At 44.1% G+C, this 27,026-nt stretch overlaps 1 protein-coding gene across 7 annotated transcripts in view; it reads left to right on the top strand.

The window, feature by feature from the left end:
- Window positions 1–27,026, top strand: part of LOC128744541 (spectrin beta chain, non-erythrocytic 1) — a 232,040-nt gene that overhangs the window by 198,920 nt on the left and 6,094 nt on the right. For 6 of the 7 annotated variants that reach the window (XM_053841617.1, XM_053841618.1, XM_053841619.1 and 3 more), the window contains 9 exons: window positions 1,392–1,778; window positions 1,845–6,626; window positions 6,691–6,836; window positions 7,011–7,073; window positions 16,914–17,028; window positions 17,096–22,864; window positions 22,928–23,185; window positions 23,250–23,496; window positions 23,549–23,713. In XM_053841617.1, coding sequence (XP_053697592.1) covers window positions 1,392–1,778; window positions 1,845–6,626; window positions 6,691–6,836; window positions 7,011–7,073; window positions 16,914–17,028; window positions 17,096–22,864; window positions 22,928–23,185; window positions 23,250–23,496; window positions 23,549–23,713 — 11,932 coding nt within the window. The remainder of the gene's footprint in view (window positions 1–1,391; window positions 1,779–1,844; window positions 6,627–6,690; window positions 6,837–7,010; window positions 7,074–16,913; window positions 17,029–17,095; window positions 22,865–22,927; window positions 23,186–23,249; window positions 23,497–23,548; window positions 23,714–27,026) is intronic. The other variant, XM_053841616.1, reaches the window with a different exon arrangement.

Raw genomic sequence — 27,026 nt, 5'->3', positions numbered from 1 at the left:
GCAAGATAATGGGGTAATGAGAACAGAAAAGAAGGAAATGGAGAAAAAAAAAGAAAACGGAAGACGGAAAGGCTAAAACGAAAAAGAAATACAGAACGTAACAGAAATGGAGGACATAATAAGAGGAAGAACGGAACAGACAAAAACAAAAAACGGGTTTGAAAATGAGCTTAAAAGCAAAAAAAAGACGAAAACCGGACCAAAAAAAAAGAAAAAAGTTAGAAAATAACAAAAAAAAACGAGACAGGAAGAGAGGAAAAGCGCACCTGAAATGAGATAGAATGAAAGAAAAAAACGTAAAACAGAACAGAAATCGGGACACAGGAAAAGAGCAAAGTAACGGGAAATGAAGAGAAAAAGAATAGGGAAAGTGGAAACAGCGAAAAAAGGCAAAACGAGACAAGAAAGGAAATACGGAACACAAAACAAGAGAAACTAAAAAGGAAGCGAGGGAAAATGAGGTCAAACGGGACATAAAGGAGAGAGATGCGACTAAAAATGGAAAAATGGAACAAAGAAAAGAGATAAAAAACAGGAAAAACAGATTAAAATAATGGGAAAACGGAAGGGAAAAAGACAAAAAACTGGAAAACCGATGTGGAATGGGGAAAAATGGAGCAAAAAACATAATTAATATGACAAAAAAGAAATAACGAGGTATCAAAAAGAGGAAAAACGGATCGAACGAAGACAAAAGACGAGAATGAAAGGAAGTAAAAGGAGTTAAAGACAAAAAATAAAACGAAAAAAAAGGGAAAAACAATAAAAATATCATCATACGAGGAAGAAAATAACAGAAAACGAATAAAACATATGAGGAAAACCAGGACTGAAAATGAGAAAAAACAGAAAACGAAGAAAAACAGAAAATACAGGACAGAAACAAAGAAAACGAAAGAAAAAGAGAACCAAACCAAGCAAACCAACCAAAAACTAAGAAAACGGTATAGAAAAGAAGGAAAAACGGTACTAACAGTTGACAAACGGGACTGGAAAAGAGATAAAATGGAACAGAAAAGAGGTAAAACGTGTGAAAGAATAAAACGAAAAATGTCAATCCTTATTTCAAGTAAAAATTCGTGCCTATGTTACACTCTAATTAGTCCAGTTCCAACTCTAATTTCTAGTCCAATTTCAACTTTGAGTTTAAATCCAATGGCACCCGAAAGTCCAGGAGTTTGCAATCTAATCGGTCAGTATTTTTTGTGATAAGTAATAATTGCTTCACCACCTACGATTACTACATTTTACCAGGCCGAAAGGTTCTGAAAAATCTGGTGCCCCACCTTTTGTTTGTCTGGGCACGTGAGTGGTGCCCAGTGTGCTCCGAGCAGGTCACGCCAGTGACTCTCTTACATTTCTAACTCTCACCTTCACCCCGTTTCTTTCAGGACGAGGAAAACGAATCATCGGAAAAGAAATCCGCCAAAGACGCCCTGCTGCTGTGGTGCCAGCGCAAAACCCAGGGCTACCAGAATGTACACATCACCGACTTCACCAACTCGTGGCGCTCGGGGTTGGGCTTCAACGCGCTCATCCACTCGCACCGACCGGATCTGTTCGACTACAACAGCCTGCCGCCGGGTCGGAACATCGAAAACCTCAACCACGCGTTCGAGGTGGCCGACCGGGAGCTCGGCATCCCCCGGCTGCTGGATGCCGAAGACATCGACACCACCCGGCCGGATGAGAAATCGATCCTGACGTACGTGGCCAGCTACTATCACACCTTTGCTCGGATGAAAAACGAACAGAAGGGTGGCAAGCGAATTGCTAACGTTAGTTTCATTTACCTTTTATTCTATTTTACTGAAATACCTAACCTCAATTTTTCTTACAAATAGATTGTCAATAAACTAATGGACGCCGACAAGAAAAAAGTACAGTTTGAAAACCTTATTACTGACCTGTTGAGTTGGATTCGAATCAAGACGGCGGAACTTGAGAAGCGTAACTTTCCCAACTCGGTAGAGGGCATCCAGCGCGAGCTGCTGGCCTTCAAGGAATACCGCACGATCGAAAAGCCTCCAAAATATAAGGAACGCTCGGAAATCGAGGCTCTGTACTTCCACGTTAACACCCTGCTGAAATCACTGAACCAACCGCACTACACACCCCAGGACGGCAAAATGATCAACGACATCGAAAAGGCTTGGCGAGCGCTGGAAAACGCCGAACACAACCGGGAGGTTGCACTCCGAGACGAGTTGCTGCGGCAGGAGAAGCTGGAACAGCTTAACTATAAGTTTGAGAAGAAGTCAGTATTACGAGAAGGTTATCTGAACGAAATGATTCAGGTACTGTCGGATCCACGGTACGGGGCAAACCTGCGCCAGGTGGATGCAACCGTCAAGAAACACGAAGCAATATCGGCCGACATACTGGCACGGTCGGATCGATTCAACGACCTAACGGACATGTGCAATGAACTACACAACGAAAACTATCACGGAAAGGATCGCGTTAAGGCACGCGAAACCGAAGTCATCAAAAAATGGAAAGAATTATTAGAATTGTTGGAAAATCATAAAAATAAACTGACGCAGTTGAGTGGACTGCTGAACCTACTGCGGGAGATAGATGCCACGATGGGAACGATCAAAGCGCTGAAGGTTCAGTTCGCATCCGAAGACGTGGGACCTCATTTGTTAGGGGTTGAGGAACTGCTGCAAGCACACTCACTGCTGGAACTTCAAGTCACGACGCTGGGCGAAACCCAGCGAAGATACATACGACAGGGCGAAGCCTTCAAAAAAGCCGGTCACAAAGACACCAGTCAAATCGACCAGAAGCTGGCTGAGCTGGCAAAATCTTACCAAGAACTGCAGGGTTGCAGTGCCGAGCGTAGGGCTCGGCTGGACGAAGCACGTGACTTCTACCAGTTTGTGGAAGATCACGAGAACGAAGAAGGTTGGTTGGTGGATAAGCAGCGCATCTGTAAGGCGGCAATCACGGCGAAGGATTTACGGGCGGTTGTTTCGCTTCAGCAGAAGCACAAGGCTTTGGAGGACGAAATGAAAGTTCGTAAACCGAAAACGGTTCAAATTAAGGAAGCCGGACGGAAACTGATTGCCGATAAACATCCACGACGAAGTGACGTCCAGGCTAAGATCGACTCCCTTCGGGAGCACTGGAAGGCGCTGGAAGATTTGGTTGATGTTCGAAAGCGACAGCTGGATGATGCTGCCGAAGCCTATCAGTTTTACGCCGATGCTAACGAGGCGGATTCTTGGTTGAACGAAAAAATGGCTCTGGTAGCGTCGGATGACTACGGAGTTGATGAGCCTTCGGCTCAAGCTTTACTTCAACGGCATCGGGATCTTCAGGGTGAACTGAACGCCTACTCGGGAGATATTCTCAATTTGAATCAACAAGCTGACAAGCTTATTAAGGCTGGTATTTGTACGCTGGATTTATCACCAGAACCGGAACCTACTCAAGAACTGGAGCAGGAAGAATGGGTGAATGAAACGCGTCTGGTCCCGAAAGAGGTATGGGAAGAGGAACCCGTCGAACGACTGGAACACAAGACCGTAACGGAGAACAAGTTGCTGCCTCATGTGCGTGCCCTGTATCCATTTGACGGCCAAGGTATGAAGATGGCAAAAGGGGAAGTGATGATTCTGCAGAACAAGACCAACCCCGATTGGTGGAACGTGCGAAAACTGGACGGAGCCGAGGGTTTCGTGCCTGCAAACTACGTCAAGGAAATTGAAGCTCGTCCGGTTCCTTGCCTAATCCGCAAAGCGGAAAAGGTAAAGGTAATGCAGAAGGTTAAGAAAACTATTCTGGTCAAGCAGGTCGTGCCGGTCAAGCGGGTTCGTCCAGCGAAGGTCAGCCAAATGAAACCCTTGGTTAAACGACGAACCGATGGGGATGACTCCGTCGATAGTAACGACAGTGTCGATAAGCGCCAGAAGCATATCAACAGCACATACGATCAGCTGCAGGAGTTGGCCGAACGGCGGCGAGCTCTTCTGGAAGATTCCATTTGTTTGTTCCGCTTCTATCGAGAGTGTGATGACTTTGAAAAGTGGATTAAAGATAAGGAGAAGATGCTGCGAACGGATGATCCGAAGGACAATGTTGAAAGTGCCAAAAGGAAGTTCGAAACCTTCCTTACGGATTTGTCCGCTTCTTCGAAGCGGGTAGAAGCCATCGATTCCGATGTCGAAGATTTCGTTCGCCAAGGTCATTCCCAGCTGGATAAAGTCAAAGCCCGCCAGCGTCAGATTCATCAAATGTGGGAACATTTGAACTACCTGAAGGGTCAGAAAGAGAAGAATTTGGAGGGAGCTTCCAGTGTGGAGCTGTTCAATCGAACCTGCGAGGAGGCGATCGATTGGATGAATGAAAAAATGACTCAGTTGGACAATGCTGAAGTCGGGCCTGACCTTAAAACGGTTCAAGCCTTACAAAGACGACACGAAAACCTCGAGCGGGAGCTAGCTCCCGTCCAGGAGAAAGTCAGCCGGGTTAACCTTCTCGGAAATACTGTCAAGAATTCCTATCCATCCGAACGGGATAATGTTACGGAAAAACAAAAAGACATCCAAGGGCTTTGGAAGAAGGTCCAGGAGAAGGCTAAGGAACGTCGCTCTCGTTTGGAGAACGCCGTTGGACAGCAGATCTTTACCAACAGCACAAAAGCCCTGCTCAATTGGATTGAGGGCGTTCATAATCAGTTGAACGCCGAAGAAACGGCACGAGATGTGGAAACTGCCGAAAATTTACTGAAAAAACACAACGATCTTGCCGAGGAAATTAAAGCGCACGACGATGAGTTCCAACAGCTGGCTCAGCTGGGTAACCAGCTGCAACAGCGTAATCCAAATTTGGTCGAAGTTCCGGAAATGTTAAAGAAACTTGCCACCGAGCAGCAAGCCCTGTACGCGGGTTGGCAAGCCAAGGAATGGAAGCTGCAGCAATGTATTGAACTGCAAATCTTTAACCGCGAAGCGGACAAGATTGACGCCACCACCAAGAGTCACGAGGCATACCTCGAGTACGATGATCTGGGAGACTCGTTGGATGACGTTGAAGCTATCCTGAAACGTCACACCGACTTCGAAAACACACTTGGAGCTCAGGACAAAATTTTGAAGAACTTCTCCGAAGGAGCCGATAAGTTGATCCGCAACAATCACTATGATTCGAAGTACATAGCCGATCGTCGGGATCAAGTACTGGACCGTAGGGCCAAGGTTAAGAACCTTGCTCAAAAACGACGCAACGCCCTGCAGGCATCCAAGGACTTCCAGAAGTTCTCTGCCGACGTGGACGATTTGAACGTTTGGTTGGCGGACAAGGCGCGTATCGCAGGAGATGAAAGCTACAAAGATTTGACGAACCTTCCGAGAAAGCTCCAGAAGCACAGAGCTTTTGAGCGTGAGCTTCGTGCCAACGAAGGCCAACTACGTACGGTGAACAAAGAAGGAGATGCTCTGATTAAGACAAACAATCGCGCTGAAGAAGTGTCGCAAATGTTGGCTGTCGTAAATCAAAAGTGGAAAGATTTGAATTCCTCTTCGCTGGAGAAAGGTAGACGATTGGAGCAAGCATCGCTGCAACGCGAGCATAATCGAAGCATCGAAGATGCTAAGAGCAAACTAGACGAATTGGATATTGCACTTCAAAGCAAACAAGTCGGTAATGATTTACGCAGCTGTAAGGATTTGATGAACAAACACCAAATGTTGGAGGATGACATTAGCATGTGGGAGCAAAAGGTGGCCGAGTTGGTTACCTCCGGGGAAGATATGGCTGACGAAGGTCACTTCGACGCTAACAACATCAAAAACGAAACGAAGAAACTTCAGAATAAGTTCGCCAATCTTAAAGGCCCGGCAGCGAAACGACGTGAAGCGCTGGAGGAAAGCCTACGTTTCCATAAATTTGTCTTCGAACTGGACGCTGAACTGCAGTGGATCAACGAACATCTGCCAGCTGCCAGTTCGGAAGTTATTGGACAAAACTTACACCAGGCCCAAAGCCTGTACAAGAAACACAAGAAACTGGAAGCTGAAATCGAGGGTCACCAACCTATGATCAACAAAACCTTGACATCAGCAGAGAACCTTATCAATCAAAACCACCCGGAGAAGGTAAAGGTCAAAGAATTGTGCAACACCCTTGAACAAGCCTGGCATGATCTGCAGGACAAAGCCGCGGAGCGGTCCAAAAAACTCGAACTATCACTGAAAGCACAGCAATACCTTTCGGAAGCTGGCGAAATCGAAACGTGGCTCGGCGAACGTAACAACGTGCTTCGTTCGACCGATTACGGTCGCGATCGGGACGCCGCAACGAAGTTGCTAACGAAACACAAAACAATCGAACTGGAACTGGACACCTACTCCGGTATCGTATCGGAGATGGGCCACGCGGCGTCGGCCATGGTATCCTCCAAACATCCGGACAGTAAGATGATTGCTGCCAAGCAGCAGCTGATCGAAAAAATGCTAAAATCCCTGCAGAAACTGGCAGCGCAGCGACAGCTGCGCCTGATGGAGAGTCTCTACCGTCACGAGTACTTCATGGAATCGACCGACCTGGAGCAATGGATCAAGGAGCAGGAACAGGCCGTCAACTCGGAGGATTACGGTCACGATTATGAACATCTACTGGTGAGTTTTGTGCGGAAAAAATTGCTTTCCTATTGTTTTTTAATTGCATTGTTTTTCCGCTCAGATTTTGAAGAATAAGTTTGACGATCTGAAGCACCGCATCGAAGTTGGCGCCGAACGGTTCAACCAGTGTGAAGAGTTTGCCAAGAAACTGATCGGCAGCGATAGTCCCTATGCTGCGGATATCGAGAAACGGCAGGACCATCTTAGGTGAGTGACCACCCGGGGGAAACCTTGTTGTTTTGCGGGATAAACTTTCTATGCTGTTTTCTGTTCTTCTTTCTATATTTCTACCTTTTTCTATCTCCTTCTCTATTGCTGCATGCTGTCGGGAATGTTTTTTTATGAATCGTTTTTTCTCTGAACTAAAATGCGCTCCATTAGCGGCAAGAAACCAGTTTACACCGAGGCCCAGCTGGATGTCGTTGAAAACATTGATCAGATTTGGTAATGTCCGTAATTTTTGCTTGTGTTGTAGCCTCACACATGTGTCACATTTTGGTGGGCGATGTTCAGTAGTATTTGTTAAACGCTAGCTAAATGTTGCTAAATGTTGGGCTGTTGATTGCTTAAGTGTAATGTTCATTATGCATTGTTATTAACAATGTACCTATCATGTCAGCTACATTTTCAATTGGAAAACTCCTACTAAAGGAGTAGAATCAAAAAACTCATTGCACAAATTCTTTCATACATTGTTATCATTTCATTTTATTTTTTAAAGTAGGGTTTATTTCTGATTCCCGTAGTAAATAAAGCCATTCTAATTTTCATCATTTGTTGGTTAGATTTAATGAATACTCCAGAAGTTCTTGTGCTGATTTGACTAAAACACACTTACCTTCCGATCCGCGAACTTTGAAATCACTGAAAAGCGATTAAAAGCATTTTATTGAAATTACGCAACTGACTTTATTTCTTAAATTCGTCGTACCGTTTTAAAATTCGTCCATCAATAATGTTTACGAAGCTAACGCGCATGTATTTGTGTAGGACGACATGACAAATGTTATTCTGCTAAATTTCTGCAGGTCAGGCAAGTTTTCCTGGCTGTAGAATAACGACAATGCCTTGCGTGAGTTATTTTCATTAATGAATGACGGAAATTAATACGATTAGTCGACATTGTCTTCTTCGTCGCACGAAAAAACGTAGGAAATTTGGCTGGTAGGACTTCTTTAATAATAAAAAGTATTTAAATAGATCTCAGCTCACTTGGATTGATCGTGTATGATAGGCAACAAACTAAGATATTAGGGAATAACTAGTTTTGCATTGTATGTCATAAAAATGATGATATTTTTAATAATTTGTGTTGGATAGGACGGGAATAGGCAATTACGACGAAGCAGTAATAGTAATAATAATAATAATTCATATTTACTATTCAAAGGTAGCCCTGTACTTTGTTTCTCTGATCTTTCTGTACAAATCAACTGCACTTTGGCTAGCTTCCATGATGAAGGATGCCCATTTGTCGCTTTTGCTCAAAACGAGTTGTTTCGGTTTATCTAGTTCGCTATTTTTCCCTTAATTGTAGAGTCGCAAGTTATTCATTTCATTATCTGACAAAGCACTATGATTAACTCATGAAAAGTCAGATCGAATTCTTGGCACTTTTCACTACCGCTTCCCAAATACCGCCCTAATGGGGACTGGACGGCGAGTTTACGAAATATTCCAAGATTATTGAGTGGGGCTGCGCACCCGGATCAGTTCCAAGAAAGTACTACTTTACTTTATTGGCGACGGTCCGTCATCGATTCTGCGCTAAACGAACTATGATCCTCCAGTACTATCGAACACCCAGCTGACCGTGCGTCGTTCTCGACAGCGCACATCCATCGGGTACGGGTTCTGCTCCGAAGTCTATGGCCTTTTCCTGGTTCTCTGCTGAAAATAGTTTTGGCTACTCGTTTGTGGGACATTCTGGTCGCACGTTCAGCTCACCGCATGCTGTCACATTGTACTACCTTCACTAAATCAGCATATTTGTATACTTGATACTGCTCGTATTTCATGCGTCTGCGCCACACTCCATTTCCATTTTACATTTTTGCACTAAGTATAGCTCGCAGAATTTAACGCTCAAAAACTCCAAGCACTCGTCGATCGTAACGTTCATGACTCATGTCCGTACAAGGCCACCCCGGGAGAATAAGTGTTACAAAGAATTTGCAAATTACGGGATTTTGGCTGGCTACGTGATCCGTCAAAAGCCCGGCTGCAATTTGTCGTTTCACTTCGCGGCCTGCATCGTTGTCATACAGGGTGTTCAATAAGTTCGAATACACTTTAAAAATGTGTTTAAAAAATGCACCTGGTCGATGGGCATCTCGTCCTAAATCTTGGAAATGAGCTTCTTAAATTGATCCATAGTGCTCACTTTATGTTTGCTCTGCTTGGCCAGCATGTACGACCATACATAAAAGTCCAGGGGATTAAGATCCGGGGAACTGAGAGGCCACAAAGTCTTATCGAGAAAATCAATCAAATTCTCCCAACAGCACGCTTGGACGATATTCGCCGTGTGGGCCGGTGCGCCGTCCTGTTGGATTTGGACTCTGGACTTTGGAACTTTGGACTCTGAACTCTGGACTCTAGACTCTGAATTCTGGACTCTGGACTTTGAACTCTGGACTCAGAACTCTGCATTCTGGACTCTAGACTCTGGACTCTGGACTCTGAACCCTATATTGTGAACTCTGGACTCTGAATTCTGGACTGTAGACTCTAGACTCTTGACTCTATACTCTGAACTGGACTCTGAACTCTGGACTTTGGTCTTTAGACTCTGGACTGTGAACTCTGAACTCTAGATTCTGGACTGGACTCTGAACTCTGGACTGTGGACTCTGGGTTCTGGATTCTAAACTCTGGGCTGTGAACTCTGAACTCTGGACTCTAAACTTTGGACTCTGGACTGTGGTCTCTGAACTCTGGACTTTGGACTCTGAACTCTGGACTTTGGACTTTGGACTTTGAACTCTGGACTCTGAACTCTGAATTTTGGACTCTGGATTCTGAACTCTAAATTCTGGACTGTAGACTCTAGACTCTGGACTGGCTTCTGGACTCTGAACTCTGGACTTTGGACTCTAGACTCTGGACTGTGAACTCTAAACTCTGGGCTGTGAACTCTGGACTCTGAACTCTAGACTCTGAACTCTGAACTCTGGATTCTGGATTCTGAACTCTGGACTCTAGACTTTGAACTGGACTCTGAACTCTAGACTCTGGATTCTGAACTCTAAATTCTGTACTCTAGACTATGGACTGGTCTCTGGACTCTGAACCCTAGATTCTGAACTCTGAATTCTGGACTGTAGACTCTAGACTCTGGACTGGATTCTGGACTCTGAACTCTGGACTTTGGACTCTAGACTTTGGACTGTGAACTCTAAACTCTGGGCTGTGAACTCTGGACTCTGGACTCTGAACTCTGGATTCTGGATTCTGAACTCTGGACTCTAGACTTTGAACTAAACTCTGAACTCTAGATTTTGGATTCTGAACTCTAAATTTCGGACTCTAGACTCTGGACTGGTTTCTAAACTCTGAACTCTGGATTCTGAACTCTGGATTCTGAACTCTGGATTCTGAGCTCTGGACTCTAGACTTTGAACTAGACTCTGAACTCTAGACTCTGGATTCTGAACTCTAAATTCTGGACTCTAGACTCTAGACTCTGGACTGGTCTCTGGACTCTGAACCCTAGATTCTGAACTCTGGATTCTGGACTGTAGACTCTAGACTCTGGACTTGAGTCTGGAATCTGAACTCTGGACTTTGGACTCTAGACTCTGAACTCTGGGCTCTTAGCTCTGGGGTCTGAAGTCTGGACTCTAAACTCTGGACTCTGAACTATGGATTCTGAACTACGGATTCTGCACTCTGGATTCTGGACTCTGAATTCTGGACTGTAGACTCTGGACTCTTCACTCTATACTCTGGACTCTGGACTCTGGACTTTGAACTCTGGACATTGAAGTCTGAACTCCGGTCTTTTTTTGTCTTCTCGGTTGACGAACGTTGGTATCAGATGCTAGATTTTTAGAACCCTTGAAATTTTTGGTTTTGTATGTATAATTTAAAATTAAAGCACTCGAGTTTTCGGATTTCCAATTGTACTTCTAGAATTGTAGTCTAGATATTCGTCTCATATATTTAGTCTCATATATTTCATATATTTCAATCTTCTCCAGAACCGCGGTCTTATAATACGCGGCGTTGATTTTCAAGTTTTTCTCGATAAACACCAGTGGAAGCTTCTCACGCTTGGATACGCGGCTGAGGTCTTACGCATGATTTTGACTCATCCAGCGTTCAGACCCTCCCTGGCGTAATTAGTTTAATCGGAAAACCATGTTCTAGCATTATCTGCCATAACTCATTTTGTTTGACTGAATCGTACACCGCCTTAAACTCCACAAACTGATGATGAGTCTGCAGGTTGTACCCCGGAACTTGTCTAGTAACTGACGCACGGTAAACATCTGATCCGTCGTAACCTGCATGAAAATCAGCTTGGTACCGTGCCGACGAAAAACTCCGCTAACGATCTCAGTCTACAGAACAGGGCACCAGGGAACAAGCAGCTTACAGGCAGAATTGATCCCTAAATAGTTTTTACGCTCACTCTCCGCTTTTAGAAGTTCAGCCGGAATACCGTCCTTCCCAGCAGCCTTATTGTTTTTCAGCGCACTAATTGCCTCCTTAAGCTCTTCCTGTGTTCGTGGCACCAGCGCACCAGGCACCAAAAATTTAAGCTCTTATATATTCCCTGAAAACCCCAATGAAATTTTTGCGATTATTTTGAAATTTATTCAAAAATTCATAGCTTTGTAAAGTACTTTTTTAGAAAAATTTAAGTAAGCTTTTCACGGCGGAGGTTTCCCAGTATCGTGAACATTTTTATAGAAAACGACTTCCTAATAATAAATTGCTGAGAAAATTTATCTATGCTTTCTTAAAAATAATTTGTTTTGTGGTTCTCTGCTTAGGGGTTATGGATTTTGAAGTATAATTATTTTCAGAAAAATTGATTTTTTTACCATATTCCAGGAAGTTTTTTTCTTAAAAGATTGGGAACAGACGAACAAAAAAATATTTTCAAAATTGCTTATTTATTTTTTAATAGACTGTCCGTCTTATTATGACATGGAGTGATGAACAAAATTTCTCCAATTTTCCCTATTATTGGTTGACGCTCTCCACGTCCTTGGACATTTAATCATCTTGCTCGATTGATTTTGAAACAAACGCAGAGTAATTGTCCGGCATTTTTGCAACATACCCTGCTCTCCTCTATACTTTTGCTCGCCTGTACGCCGCCGAAGATCGTTCTTAAACACTCGTCTTTCAAAAACTTCCAGCACTCGCAGGTTCTTCTCGGGTATTGTCCGCATTGTCGTTGAAAATATGTTTCACAATGACCATGGTTACCCTGCTCGAGCCAAAGATGCTGATACCTGATACCGTATGCGCTTCGTTCGGCTCGCGCTACAAAGTCTTTGCTTTGGTAGAACATTCGTGTTTGCGTTGCCGATGCTCCAACTCTGCATATTCCTCCTCCATGTAGGGCTTTTTCTCCTGGAAAACTAGGGTTTGCTGTACATTCTTCTCTCAGTATCTTTCCAAGTTCTGTCGAGTGCGCACCTTTTCCGCCCGCGCAGCGTTCTCTTCGTCCAGCAGCCTTATGCAATCATCTCATACCGGTCGTTCCGTTGATTCCGTTCCACGGACGTTCCTTGATGGTTGTTTTAATGGTGTTCCATCAGTTTACGAGAGGGACTTCGTGCAGGTCGGCTTCTTTCGCTCAGCGTACTGCCTATAATCGCATATGAGTCCCATATGCATTTTCATCGTTTTTGAGTTAAATATCAGATTCTCTCTTTTTCTTGTTTTACTACCCATTAAGAATACAAAAAAGCTGTTTTTATTTCAAAAAGTCTGAAAAAATATGAAGACAAATTGTCCCATCTTAAAAATAATCGCATATCAGTCCCACCAAATGTTTTTTCTGGGTATGGCCATATATTTTGCTCCAATCCATGTAAACAATATTTGCTGTTGTTTTTACGCTTTTCAATTATTAAAAATCATCAGTTAATTAATTAATACAGGGTTGTTTCAAAGAAATTCCATACGAAAGTTAATTGAGTAATTTTCGTTGAAACGGGGCCACTAATGACACGTGAGGTCTTCAAATATTGGAACTCTTATACTTGATTGACACTTGATTGGTTGGAAATGGTTAAAATATGAGAATTCTTAATACCTCGAAACGATGGACTCCTCGCGAAGGGGCTCGATGGTTTAAAAAGAAGATAAATTTTTAGCAAAAAATTGAAACATATATCATGAAATGTTTCCTAAATTTGCAATGAAACAACTAACAAATGGTATACTGCCGTGAATCGCATATCAGTCCCATATGTATTTTTTGTGATTTTGAGTTTAATCGCTAAACAGTATTAGTTATCATTGTTCTTCAGGTTGTAACAAAAAAATAGCTAGTTTCATTTCAAAAAATATAAAAAAAATATCAGGTCAGTTTGTCCCATCTTAAAAGTAATCGCATATCAGTCCCACAGCGGTGGGCGCAGGAAGAAGATATAATATATCCCATACTTTAAAGCTCAAATGAATGATAACACAATTTTATCAACTCTTACGTACTTTATTTACTCATATTCACTCTTATTATAGATAAAATGTTAGCAAACATTACAGATCGTTCGTCAAATATGCGTTCACTGGTTTTGTTCTGGTAATTCAATCCAAAATTGTTTTTTAGTTTCGTCTACTAATGGAACGATGGTTTTAATCAATGATTTTTTCCTTTCATCATCAATCATCCATCAAAATTTTGGTTGATTGTCTTTTTAAATGATTTTCAATATCAAATTCATTAGACATGACTTGTTTTTCTTGCTTCGTTGTAAAAATCTTGCAATGGTTTTGGTTTAGCCCATTCACAGAGTTGCTGTAATGGAATTCGTATGATCTTTTTTTTACAACTACGTATCTGATGTTGTCGATATAGGGTCGAGGCTTCAACTTATTTAAAACATATTGAGATATGCTAAAAACATTTATAAAAAAAACTGTCGGGAAGCATATCCATAATTTCAACGTTGTTTTTGGCGTTTCGTACCGAAAACTTAACGAGGACATTTTTCAGGAGTTATTAAAACTTTTAAATAAACAACACTTTAAGCGAAACAATCAACTTTGACAGTTACACCGTAAATAGAAACCGGTCATAGCGGGACTGATATGCAATTATTTTGCAGTATGTCATGCAAAATAATGGCATATCAGTCCCATTGTTGTTTTTTTATACAAAAATATTATAATTTTATTGTATAGTACTACCAAAGTATTAAAAACATTGTAATACATATTCTTGAGTCAAGTTAATAACGATATGTCATGCGATATTTTTCTTATCTTGATAAACATGATCACAGCTTTCATCACTGTTTTCTCCGATTGATGAATTTCCATATGGGACTGATATGCGATTCACGGCAGTATAGTTCTGTAAAGAAGAAGAACAGGTTGAAATTCCTGAAGTAAAAATTAATTTTTTGGTGGTCATCTTGGATTTGGTTACTTTATTGGATTTTATGACAAAAATCGCCGTTTTCACCATGAGACCTCAACCGATTTTCATTTTAAGATCACCATTGGAAAGCTGAGGAAAAATTCTATTCGTAGCATAACTACTTCCATCACAGATCGGTTGCGACTGACAAGAGCTGAGACTGATATGCGATTATTTAGCTACTCGGTGGCCTAAGTAATCGCATATCAGTCTCTACCTTATTTTTATTTGCAATTTTCACAAAAAATGCAATGTTTTGATAAAGAAGTTATATTAAAGGTCTATTTCATTATATTATATCGAAAAAATAAGAATAAACTGCTCTCAATAGGTGAAATAACTAAAACAAGAAAAATACCTTCAAACGCTGTTTTCTCAACTCGATGATATTGCAGATGGGACTCATATGTGATTATAGGCAGCGTAGTTTCCGGCGATGTCAGGCTTGAGATTTAACCGAGGCTGGCGAATTTTGTTCAAACCGGAGAGTTTTAGGTGCATCTCACCATGTAATGATCAGAGTTAACGCCTATAAGTATCGACAGTGGAAATTGTGATTGATCTGTGTTTCTGTTTGATTTGCAGACCTTCGGTTGCAAAGTTGCAAAGTCGATCAGTCTAAAGCCCACATTATTGGTCAGCTGGAGTGCACCAAACCTTCCGATCCGCGATTTGAATTCCCGATTACGTCCTTGATGTCACGTTTCGGCCAATGGTCCTATTCACGCTCCAACTCATGTGCACTTCCCGAGCAACAATGTTAGTTTTATTATACTCTTATGACGGTTTTCATGACCAATTTTGGTCTTAAATGCCATCATTAAAGTCTAATAAAACCTAAATTGTTACTTGGGTTACGTACCATCGAGCCCTTCCAACACACATCACATTCTGCAGCACTACGATGTCGAACTTTTGGCTCTTCAATACGTCGGAGAACACTCGAGTATTCCCCGTTTTCGTCGCGAGGGTCCATTCTGATCGTTCCACTTCGACCTTCCTTGATCATGAAGGCTTGCAGAACCTGCTGCGAGGCAGTCTGGCCATCGTGCACAGCATTGTTTGGAGCAGTGATGGCCAAACTGCGGCCCTTTAAGATAATTCATGCGACCCGTGGACTGCCCGTGGGATGGTAGACTTATGAGTAATTTGTTTGTTTAATGGCTCAAGTGTCACCCAGTTTAGTTGTGATGCCTCTCGCATGTTGTGAATATAAATGCCCGGACCATTTGACCCGGAAAAAATGTTGCGGTGAGTCCTGGAAAATAGTTTTTACTGTCATATATATTTCATTTTCTAATGCGCAGCTATGGCCAGAGATCACTGCGGCTTGCGGCATTCATAAAGCAATCTGATTTGACTCGCACCAATCCTACTCCTGGGCACCAATGGTTTAGAGTCTCAGACTGGCACGAGGAGGATTATTGGCCGTCCCTAACATGGAGTTCAGACGACTTTTAAGCCGCTCCCAATACGGAGAATAGACCCTCAGAAACTCGAAAGCGCTTTACATCCCTGTTAGCATACGACCAAGATCGCACCGTAATTGGTTATCCGATCTTCCCTTAGTTACCCTAGGAACCGCAGGATAAGAGGTTAAGAATCACTGCACATTTTTAAAAATTTTTGGGATTTTTGAAAAAGGCAATAATCTCAATATCTCTAAATGCCGCGGGACTATGTTTAATTGATGTGAAAAGAAAGGTTTTTATTAAAAAGGTTCCAAAGATATGTTGTTTTTTCACGACACCTTCGTTTTGGTCCAATATTGGACATTTTACGCTACTTTTCTCGGTGTACATAGCGATGTACCGGTTGATATTTTTAATAGACTGCATGATAAAGTCGATCGTTTGGTTTTAAAGAAATCTATTTTCAACCTCAATTTGAAAAAAAAACAAATTTTATTTAATTTGCTCGGTTTTTATAAAAAAAAAATGAGGATAACAACCGTAATCGAGTGATTTTAGAGCACAAACCTCTCACGTTCTGATAAAAAAAATCGAGCGTATTGGAAGACCTCCTTCACAGAACCGGAATGACTGCTGAACGTTAGATTCCTTACATCCTGATGTCATCGAATGAGTAACCAGAAGGGATGAAACAGTCAGAAATATAAAAACCTCTGAAGTTTTTCCACAAACCTCGCATGGCTTACAATGATAGCTTGACTGTGTCGAAGGCTTCTTGGCTTCCCAGTTCTGTGATTGATAAAATGAATAAAGGCCAAGAGCGTTTTGGTGTTGTTGAAGCACCAGTGCGCTCGTGAGAGGCATTTGGGTTCGATTTTTATACTCCTATTGCGTTCATTTTTTTGTAAACATTAATAAAAAGCTTAAAAATCGGTCAAGAAATGGGCGAACGCAGGTATTTTGTCGGTATTCTTTCATGGATTCGTTTATGATTTCCAATGCTTTTCTCTAATACGAATAATTTTAATTGCTTTCCATTTACATCTGATTACCATTATCTTCATTTCCACATACTACTCACTCAATAAATTCTAAACAATAACTGCAATTTTAATATACAGTTAGTTTGTACCTACATCTGCTTAAGGCTTTTCGTAGTATCGCAACTATATTGTCATAGCCACTCACTTGCTTTAAAAATTGGCTCAATTGCTACATGTAAGCCTTCGAAGCACTGGTTAAAATGTTGAACCTCATTTCCAGTAACTGTTGGCAGAACCTGCTAAAACAGTTGGCCGCCCGCGAGAAGAAACTGCATGCCGCAGGCGAGATCCATCGTTTCCATCGGGATGCCGCCGAAGCCCTTTTCCGTATTCAGGTAAGTTAGCGTAAAACGAGGTACTAGTTTCCATTACTAAAAAAAATCAATCAAAACCAAAACACAGGACAAAAATGCGGCCCTTTCGACCGAACTGGGTAAGGATCTAAACTCGGCGCTGGCCCTGGCTCGTAAACACGAAGCATTCGAAAACGAGCTGGTGGCGCTGGAAGCTCAGCTGCAGTTCCTGGTGGATGATTCACTCCGCCTGCAGGCCAAGTATCCCGGTGACAATGCGAAAGCGATCGCCGTCGAACAGGAGAACGTCATCCAGGCGTGGAACGTACTGAAGGAGAAGTCTGCGCTGCGCAACGATCAGCTGCAGGCCAGCTGCGATCTGCAGCACTTCCTGACCCAGGTTCGGGATCTGATGTCGTGGGCGACCAATCTGCGAGCGGCGCTGCAAGCAGAGGAACACGTGAGCGACGCAACGGGAGCAACGGCACTGAAGATTCAACATGATGCCATCTATGGGGAGATTGAAGCACGGGAGGAAACGTTCCGCTATTTGAACGAGCTGAGTGATTCGATGGTGCAGACGGGGCATTACTCCGCCACGGAGGTGGAGGAGAAGTGTTCGGCGCTGTTGGATGAAAGGGCTAAGCTGCATTCGGCTTATAATAAGAAAAAGATTCTGCTGGAGCAGAAGATTGATCTGTTCTGCTTTATGCGGGATGCGAAGGTTATTGATAACTTGAGCAGCGGACAGGAGGCGGCGTTGTCCAGTTCGGATTTTGGACAGACCGTGGAGGTGGTGCAGGATCAGGTGAAAAAACACGATGCGTTTGAGAAGTTGATTCAAACGCAGGATGAGAAGGTGGCGATACTGCAGGATCACGGTAGGAAGTTGGTTGAGCAAAACCATTATGATAGTGAAAATATTCGAAGGAGATTGAGGGAAATTATCGAACGAAGACAGCGTATTAAGGAGTTGTGCGCGTTGAGACGGCAGAAGCTACAGAACGCGTTGTTGTATGCTCAGTTTATACGGGATTGTGCCGAAGCTGGGGCTTGGATTAATGAGAAACAGAAGAAACTGGAGGCGGATGCGGGCAGCTTCGCTGATGTGACTAATATGGATGATAAGATTAAGAAGCTGCAGAAGCATCAGGCTTTCCAAGCGGAAGTGGCAGCGAACGAGGGTCGTATCAAGGAGGTTAAGCAGAAGGGGGAGACATTGATTGCTAAGCGGCACCAATGTGCGCCGGAGATTGAGGAGGAAGTTCGTAAGCTGTGTGAATCGTGGAAAGTTTTACTGAATGAGGTGTTGACGCGTGGTAGAGGACTCGAGGAGGCTCAGGATATACTGGAGTTTAACAGTCAGCTAGACAAGCTGGAGGCTTGGATTCGCGATAAGGAGATGATGGTTAATGCCAGCGATACCGGTCGAGATTTGGAGCATTGCAATGCTCTCAAGCGAAAGCTGGATGATGTCGATTCCGATATGCGAGTTGATGATCAGAGAATCAAAACTATCAACGTGCTAGCGGATAAGTTGGTAACGCAAGGTAAAGCACCAAACGAATCTAAGAATGTACAACAGAGAAGAAATAATTTCAACAATAAATGGAAGTCACTGCAGGGAGCGCTGAACAAGTACCGAGAGCTGCTGGATGGAGCATACGAGATTCATGTGTTCGATCGAGATATCGATGATACTGCCGAGCGAATTGCTGAGAAGCAACTGGCGATGAGTGTGGAGGATACTGGACGCGATTTGAATGCGGTAGAATCGCTGAAGCGAAAGCAAGATGCAATGCAGCGAGACATGACTGCGGTGCAGCAGAAAATCGCGGAACATGATAAACGAGCAGCTGTACTGGCTCAGAAATACCCCGACAATGCCGATAATATTGAGGAAAAACTAGAAGAATTGAAACGACAGTGGAATAATTTGCAAGAGGCGAGCGTGAAGCGAGCTGAAGCCTTGGACAATGGCTACACGGCGCACAAGTTTACAGCAAACGTGAAAGAATTGGAACTGTGGACGAACGATATGATCAAGAAGATGGATTCGGTTGCGAATCCTGCTACGATCGGCGAGTGTCAGGCGCAAATTCAACTGCATCGGGAACGGAAAGCGGAGATCGATGGACGCGATAAAGTGTTCAAAGCTCTGCAGGAGCACGGTGAGCGGTTGGTGGCTGAAAACAAAGCCCAAGGAATCAAAAACGATTACGTAGAAAAGGCCCTGCGTCAGCTGGAGGATTTGAACAAGCATCTGCACGATTCCTGGAAAGGTAAAGATCGTGGCCTGAAGGAAGCACATCAGCTGCAGCAGTTTAAGGAACAAGCCGACCAGATTGAGGCTTGGCTCGCTAACAAGGAAGCATTCCTCAACAACGACGATCTGGGAGAATCGTTCACTGCTGTGGAAGCGTTGATCAAGAAGCACGAAGCTTTCGAGAAACTGCTTGCCGCTAGTAGAACGGATGAACTGGAAAAGTTTGCGGAAGGAATCCTCGCTGAGAGTCCCTTCGAGGCGGACGTCATCAAGCAAAGACTGTGCGCCGTCATGGCTAGAAAGCGGAAGCTGCTAGCTTCATCGGCTGCAAGGAAACAGAAACTGATGGAGTCCTGGCAGCTGCAGCAATTCCTGCGAGGACTGTACGAAGTTACGAAGTGGATCTCGCAAAAAATGCAAGTCGCTCTGGATGAAAACTATCGGGAACCGAGCAATTTGCAGAGCAAAATACAGAAGCATACGGCCTTTGATGCAGAACTTGGTGCGAACTCCGTTCGCGTTTCGGCTATTATTGAGGAAGGGGAGTCGTTGATTAAAGCAGATCATTACGCGAAGGCATTGGTGCAGGAACAGCTGGATATTCTGGAGGCGGATTGGCAGAAGCTGCGTGAGGCTTCCGGTCAAAAGAAGGAACGCTTGGGAGAAGCCTACGAGGCAAGATTATTCGAGCGAAATTTGGAAGATTTCAATAACTGGATGGACGAAGTTGAACTACAGCTCTCCTCCGAAGACTACGGTCGTGATCTGGCTTCGGTCAACAATCTACTAAAGAAACATGAAATGTTGGAAGCCGACGTTGCACATCACCTGGAAACGTGCGAGCAAGTTACGGCCACCGATGAGAAGTTCCTCGCTTCCGATCACTTCCTGAAGGATGAACTACACGAGATTGCCATGCTGACTGTCAAGCGTTATCATTCGCTCCACGAACCGACTACAATCCGGCGCGATAACTTGGAAGACTCGCTGCAACTGCATCAATTCCTGCGGGATGCCGAAGACGAGCTGTTCTGGCTTAACGAAAAAGAGTCACTGGCAGCTTCCAAAGATCTGGGAAACAGTCTTACTGCCGTTCAAACCCTGCAAAAGAAACACCAAGCGTTGGAGGCGGAAATCCTATCCCAGGAACCGATAATTTCCTCGCTAATTCAACGCGGTCAGCAGATGATTCGGGAAAATCATTACGCCATGGAACAAATTGAACGGCAGTCCAACCAGCTGCAGCAGAAGCTGGTTAATCTGAGAAATTTGACCAGCGTTCGACGGCTACGGTTGCTGGATGCGGTCGAAAGTCAACAGTTTTACGCCGAGGCGAACGAAGCCGAATCTTGGCTGCGCGAGAAAAAACCGATTATTTCGTCCCACGATTATGGCAAAGACGAGGACTCTGCTAGTTCGCTACAGAAGAAACTGGATGCGTTACAGCGTGAGCTGGTGGCTTTCCGGCCGATTGTCGAGAAGATCGATAAGTTGGCCGCCGGGCTTCAAGAACGGGGACATTTTGATAGTGAAAAAATCAAGGTTAAGAACGATAAGATTCAGTATCAGTTCCAGGAGCTGAATCGCCTTGCCGGGGAGAGGGAGAAGAAACTTGCCGAAACGAAAAAGTTGTACGAGTTTATTCGAGAGATCGATGATTTGCAGGAGTGGATTGAGATGCAAATGACGACGGCTGGATCGGAAGAGTACGGAACAGATGTGGAGCATGTCGAACAGCTGGCGGCGCAATTCGAGTCGTTCGTATCCAACATGAACTCCAACGAGGGTCGAGTCACTGCCTGTCTTGCTAAAGGAAAGTCACTGTTGAATGAGGGAAATCCTAACAAGGACATAATCAAAGGTAAACGGGATGAGACGAAACAACTCTGGGAGGAACTGAAGGATTTGGTTCTGGCTCGGCAGGAAGCTTTAGCAGGGGCGAAACAGGTTCATCTATTCGACCGCACAGCGGATGAAACAATCACCTGGATCAATGAGAAGATCTCCGCTGTTCTTTCCGAAGATTACGGTCACGATTTGGAAACCATCCAAGCGCTGGTTCGCACGCATGAAAGCTTCGAAGCAGAACTCGGTGCAATCAAAGAACAGCTGGAATCGGTGGTTACGGAAGCTCAAAAGCTTGGCGATACGTTCCCCGATGCCAAGGAACACATCGAAGTCAAACGGGACGAAACAATCGAGGCGTGGTCCGAGCTGAAAGAAAAAACCTTCCAGCGGAAGGAGAAACTCATGCAAGCCGAACAGCTGCAAGCCTACTTTGACGAATATCGGGATCTGATGGCTTGGATCAATGAAATGCTAGCTCAAATCACGGCTCCCGAGCTGGCCAAGGATGTCGCCGGGGCGGAAGCTTTGATCGCTAAGATTCAAGAGCAGAAAACGGAAGTCGACTCCCGCAACGAAGCTTTCGACACATTCTACAAAACGGGAACCAAGCTGATAAGGGACGGTCATTTCCTGGCGAATGAAATTCAGGAAAAGATCGCCATTCTCGGACAGCGAAAGCGTCTGCTGGACAACACCATCATTCAACGGGCGGAAATATACGAACTCAATCTGGACACGCAGCTGTTCCTGAAGGAGGCCGAAGTGATCGAAAACTGGATCATCACCCGCCAGGTTCAGCTGAAGGATGCCAAACTCGGGGATTCAATTGCTCAGGTTGAGGATCTCATCCGGAAGCATGAAGACTTCGAAAAGACCGTTGCCGCACAGGAGGAGAAGGTTCTAGCGCTTAAGCGAATCACGCTACTGGAGCAGAAGTTCAAGAAACAACTGGAAGCCGAGCAAGCTGCTCGCATCGCCGAAAAGGAACGAGTCGAACGTGAACGTCACGAAGCGCTGAAGCAGAAGGAAGTCCAGCGAATCACCGAAGAACGTAGAAGGCACGAGGCCAGCAATTCACCTTCGGTTGTTAACGGATACTCCGACGGTACACCCAACAAATCATCCACACCTAGTCATCTATCGCCTGCCGTAACTGCCCGTCTATCGAAAGAAGCTCCGGAAGTATCTCCGGCGGTTCAGAAATCCAATTCATTTGCTGCCATGCTGCAGGAAAGGCTTCGAAGAGGCTCGGAGGGTAACATCAAACGAGCCGAGAGCATGAAAATCGGTCCAAAACCAGCCAAACGTACCCCGTCCTTTACCACACGGCGGAGAGCACAAAGCTTCCGTAAAAATCATCGCGGCAGCGAACCCGCGGAATTCGATCTACCTCCGGTGGAAATTCAGGGTATGTTGGAGCGAAAACATGAACTACAATCCGGAGGCAAAAAAGCTCCCGTCCGTTCCTGGAAGCCATTCCACACGGTTCTGTGCGGACAGTTGCTGTGCTTCTTCAAGGACGTCGAAGATTTTGCCCAAAAGAAGGCAGCTACCGCTCCGGTAAACATTCTGAATGCCAAATGTGAACGGGCGGAAGATTACACCAAAAAGAAGAACGTTTTCCGACTGGTTCTGCTGGACGGGTCGGAGTTCCTCTTTCTAACCGGTTCCAAGGACTCGATGAACGAATGGGTCAACAAGATCGCCTTCCACGCCGCCCTGCCGCCAAATCTGCAACTGATGAGCTACGATGAGTCGCTGAAGGTAAGTTAACGGGAGTTTCCCTTCTTGATGTTTGAAAAATAATTCGTTCCATTCTCTGTCTAGCAATCCTCCGATGGTGTTGAACCTGCCAAAATGCTAGGCTTGCAGATCAATCCCCAATCCCCGATACTAGACCGTAGTGATGCCAATTCATCCATCAGTTCACGAACTTCGTCGCCAGATTCCCAGCGGCGGGATTCGCGTGCCTCGCTGAACAGTGCCAAGTCCGGAGGCTCCGGTAGTAACAACAGTAACAGTGTACCAACCCCTCAGATAAACTTTCTGCAAAAGCAGAAAGAACTTCGCGAGTTAGAGAATCAGGTGAGGCCTAACGAATGTCTTATGCTCCCTAGGAAGGCTTGATGGAGTTTTTTCTACGTTACAGCAACGACACTCGCAACAACCGCAACAGCATCAGCAACACATGAGTACCTTCCAGGCACCTCAATCACCCCAGGAACACTATGGACTGGCGGATAAGCCACCGATACCCCCACGTTGTGCTCCTCCGCCAGTACCCCAACGACAGTCAAGCACCGACAACGTGCTAAACAACAATAACAATGCCAACAACAGTGCAGTACAAATCCGGTCCAAGCCAGGAACTGCCGGCGGTAGTTTTAATGGCAATGGTGAGTGATTACTAATTTCAAAAATCGATTGGTAATAACTTCTTTCTTTTAGATTACGATAACGGAAACTATACCAGCAGCACGCGACCCTTTTCCTACCAATACAATTCGACCAACCAACGGGGAAACGCCCAAAACGGTAGCCAAAACAACAACAATAACAACAACGGAAGCGGCGAAGACGTCTGGTTACGTCACAGTGAATTGAGGTCATCAGGTAAATCAGCGCCCCAAAACCCTTATACCCATTTCGAATAAGCGTGTCCATGTGTCCTAAATGTTTTTCACCCTTTTTTCACCCGCCATGCCGCATGTGCACCTGCCTGCCCGCCCGCCCGACTTTCGTTTCGTCCCACTGTGTCGTTCTCTGTGTGTGTGTGTCCATGGGTCTCCCTCCGTCCGTACCGTCATCAGAGAATCCTCCACCACCGTTACCAGCTACGTCTCCTCCGTTGAGTACATTTTCCCCACTGAAGCCACCTTCCGGCTATCAGCATCACCACCATCACCAGCAGCAGCAGCAGCAGCAACAGCAAAAAATGCTCCAGGATCAGTTCATCCGGCGTGAACGGGAACAAGCGAACGTTAGCAACAACAACAACAACAACAACAGTGGCTACTTGAAGATGAACAGCTCGGCCGGACGGGAGAACAATAACAACCTGTCGCGAACGACCTGGCATCAGCATCTGCCGGCGGCAGCCGCCGGTTCCAACGGTGGTCCCGTCGAGTATCATCACCAGCAGATGAACAACGGGAACAATACCTTCGGCAACAATATCAACCTAGACGGATATTCTTCCGGTTAGCTTGGTGGATTTTATATTGCTCCTCTTCTTCCTTGCCTTGCCGATGGTTGTTTTGTTTGTTGAATGATGGTGATGGCCTCTTCTCTGTATTTCGACTTACCCTTAAAATTTACTCACAAACAACCTGCTCAATCAAACCCTTTGTCTTTGCGTGGTCTGTTGTGGTGTGTGGGAGTTTGCTGTAAATCTGTTTTGTTTTTTTTCGGTTCGTCTTAACCACACTTCGGGAAATGATCATCTACTAAAATGGCTGGCAAAGCTCATATACTTTGCTTAGCATGTGTAATTCATCCGAGTTAAAAAACATCTAGTCAGTAGGTACTTAGTAGGATTCACTCACACATGGCGTTAGTTAGAGGAACGAGCTACGAACTAATATCTTAGGTATACTCATTCATTGACTTCTTTCTTAGACTATTGGTCGGTATTTAAATGAAGTAAATTTTAGAAACTAACATCTAAGTTTTAAAAGTGAAAGGTTTGTGCAGGTGAGAATGATAAGAAAACTTGTGCAGTGGTGTAATTGGAACCACACTCGACCGCCAATCTAGAGATTTGTAGATTCACCTGCCCTGCCAATTTTTTTCACGTTCCACAATGGTATGCTTCCATCTTTCCAGAAACATTTGCTCCTCTCATAAGAAAACAACTAACACATCTGCCCTGGATGATGGGTTCCAAAAATGGAGGAAAAATATGGGATCTAAAGCCAAAAATAGTCAAATAAACTCAGTAAATCTGTATCAAATTCTAATCATTGCGGTGTAGAAGGACCAGATGTGTTCCAGATCAGTTCTGGGTAATTTCTGGCTGTTTTTCGAAGAGTTGTAATAGCAAAATCGAGAAGTCGTGGTCAACTGTAAGGCCCTACGCATGCTTAACCTGCCAGTTTATAACACCGAGTTTACAAGTCACTTAAACATTTGCCGAGTTTCAATAGAAGTGTCTATTTACCGCGTATTATCCGAGCAAATATCTTTTTCGAATTTTCGGTTTCTTACAATAAGATATCTGTGATACTTGTATTATAATATCGAGAACCAAACCTTAGAACATTTTCGCTCTGCAATTGTGGGACACTAGTAAGACGCAGACTTCAGTACCTCAAAAAGGCACGATAGAGAGCCTAAAAAGTCGGTCGCCGGTCCGTTGGCGGCGTATTGCGAAGAATGGAATCTCTCCTGCAGTATTTTTCCAGCCTGCAGGTTTCTCGATGGTGCGAACAGTCCAATCTGTGACAGTAGATCTGGTGCATCAATTTGCACATTCAGCAGCTTGTAAATGAAAGTTGCTTGTGACATATTTATCATTTTGGCTAACGTTGCGATTCCCAGCAACTTACAGCGATCTTCATACGGAGGCAAGTGCTGTGAGTTGTCGATCCACGAGTTGCGAACTTGCGATGTACGCTCCCTAGACTGCTAATCCGAAGGCAGCTTTGAGGGGGTCATACTATATTGGTACCCAATTCCAGCGAATACCGAACGATGAAACAGTAGAGGGCTTTAAAGTAAGGGGATCGTTAAATTCTCTAGCAGCTGAGCTGAGCAAGCTTATAATTAACCCTTGTGTGGGTGACGATTTTTACTTACGTAGAAGGGCGACGGGGTACCCGTGTACCCATGCTTATTATGAAGCTTAAACAACAAGATAGATCCAGGCAATGTTCAGCAAAGTTGTAGATTTGGACAAAATCTAAAAGGTAGCGTGCATGAATTTGCGGATTGTCCTTGGGTTGTCGCGGAAATGGCTGCTGGAAGTCACAAGGAAAAGAAACAATCCGTGATTTTAACAAAAATTGGTCATGCGGCATATCAAAATTTCCAGAATTTTACGAACATGTCACAAATGAATCCACTACAAATGTTCACTTAGCTCAGTTTCTGGAAGCCCATGTATTCTATGAGATATATCAATGATGCTACCTAAAACATCAGTCTCCTATTTTATTGCTTTGAGTTGCCATTCACGCTCTATGCTCATTACAAAATCAACCATTTCCGCTGTATTCTTCCGGAACCTTACCTACAGCCATAGAATGTGCATTATCACTTAATTAAATTGATTTGTAATCCATTAACATGCTCATTAAATTCAGAAAATTTTGATATGCCTATTGTTTTGGAAGCGGCGATTGGTCATTCTCCTAGGACAATAGGAATCTGTTTCCGGTACAACAGAGTCTCTATTCGGAAGTCTAAACATGCTGTTTATTAGTTCTTGTTCCAACCTACGACTTTGCTTAAGATTGTTGAATTCTATTGTTTGATCTTGGAAGACTGGCTATTGAAACAACATGAGGACAACGCATGGAGAAAAAAGGTGGGAGGTTATATCCAGCTTTGTGGGAGCCAAGCAGCGCTTAAAGCACTTTGATCTTGTATTTGTATTAAACCTAGTATGGGAGTGTATTCTCTCTCTGACGAAAAATAATCAAGTAAATCTTTACTGGGTTCCTGGCTATTGCGGAGTGGCAGGAAACGAAAAACACGATACTTCAGCTAGGCAGGGTTCATCTACTGACTTCATCGGTCCAGAACTCTTCTGCAGAATGTCACCAAGCGCACTTAAATCCGAACATCGTGTAACACAAAAACAATAGAGGAAAACTGAAAATCCTCTGCAGGACTAAGACAGTCAAAGCGCTTTATACAGCCAGACTGCAAAAAAGCCTAGCATTGTTTAATCTGAACAAAAAAAAACTAAATATAATAATAAGAC

The sequence above is a fragment of the Sabethes cyaneus genome, chromosome 3 (assembly GCF_943734655.1).
Source record: "Sabethes cyaneus chromosome 3, idSabCyanKW18_F2, whole genome shotgun sequence".
Classification (NCBI taxonomy): Eukaryota; Metazoa; Arthropoda; class Insecta; order Diptera; family Culicidae; genus Sabethes; species Sabethes cyaneus.
Note: the sequence above shows the minus strand (reverse complement) of the source record. Positions and strands in the feature narration are given on the sequence as shown.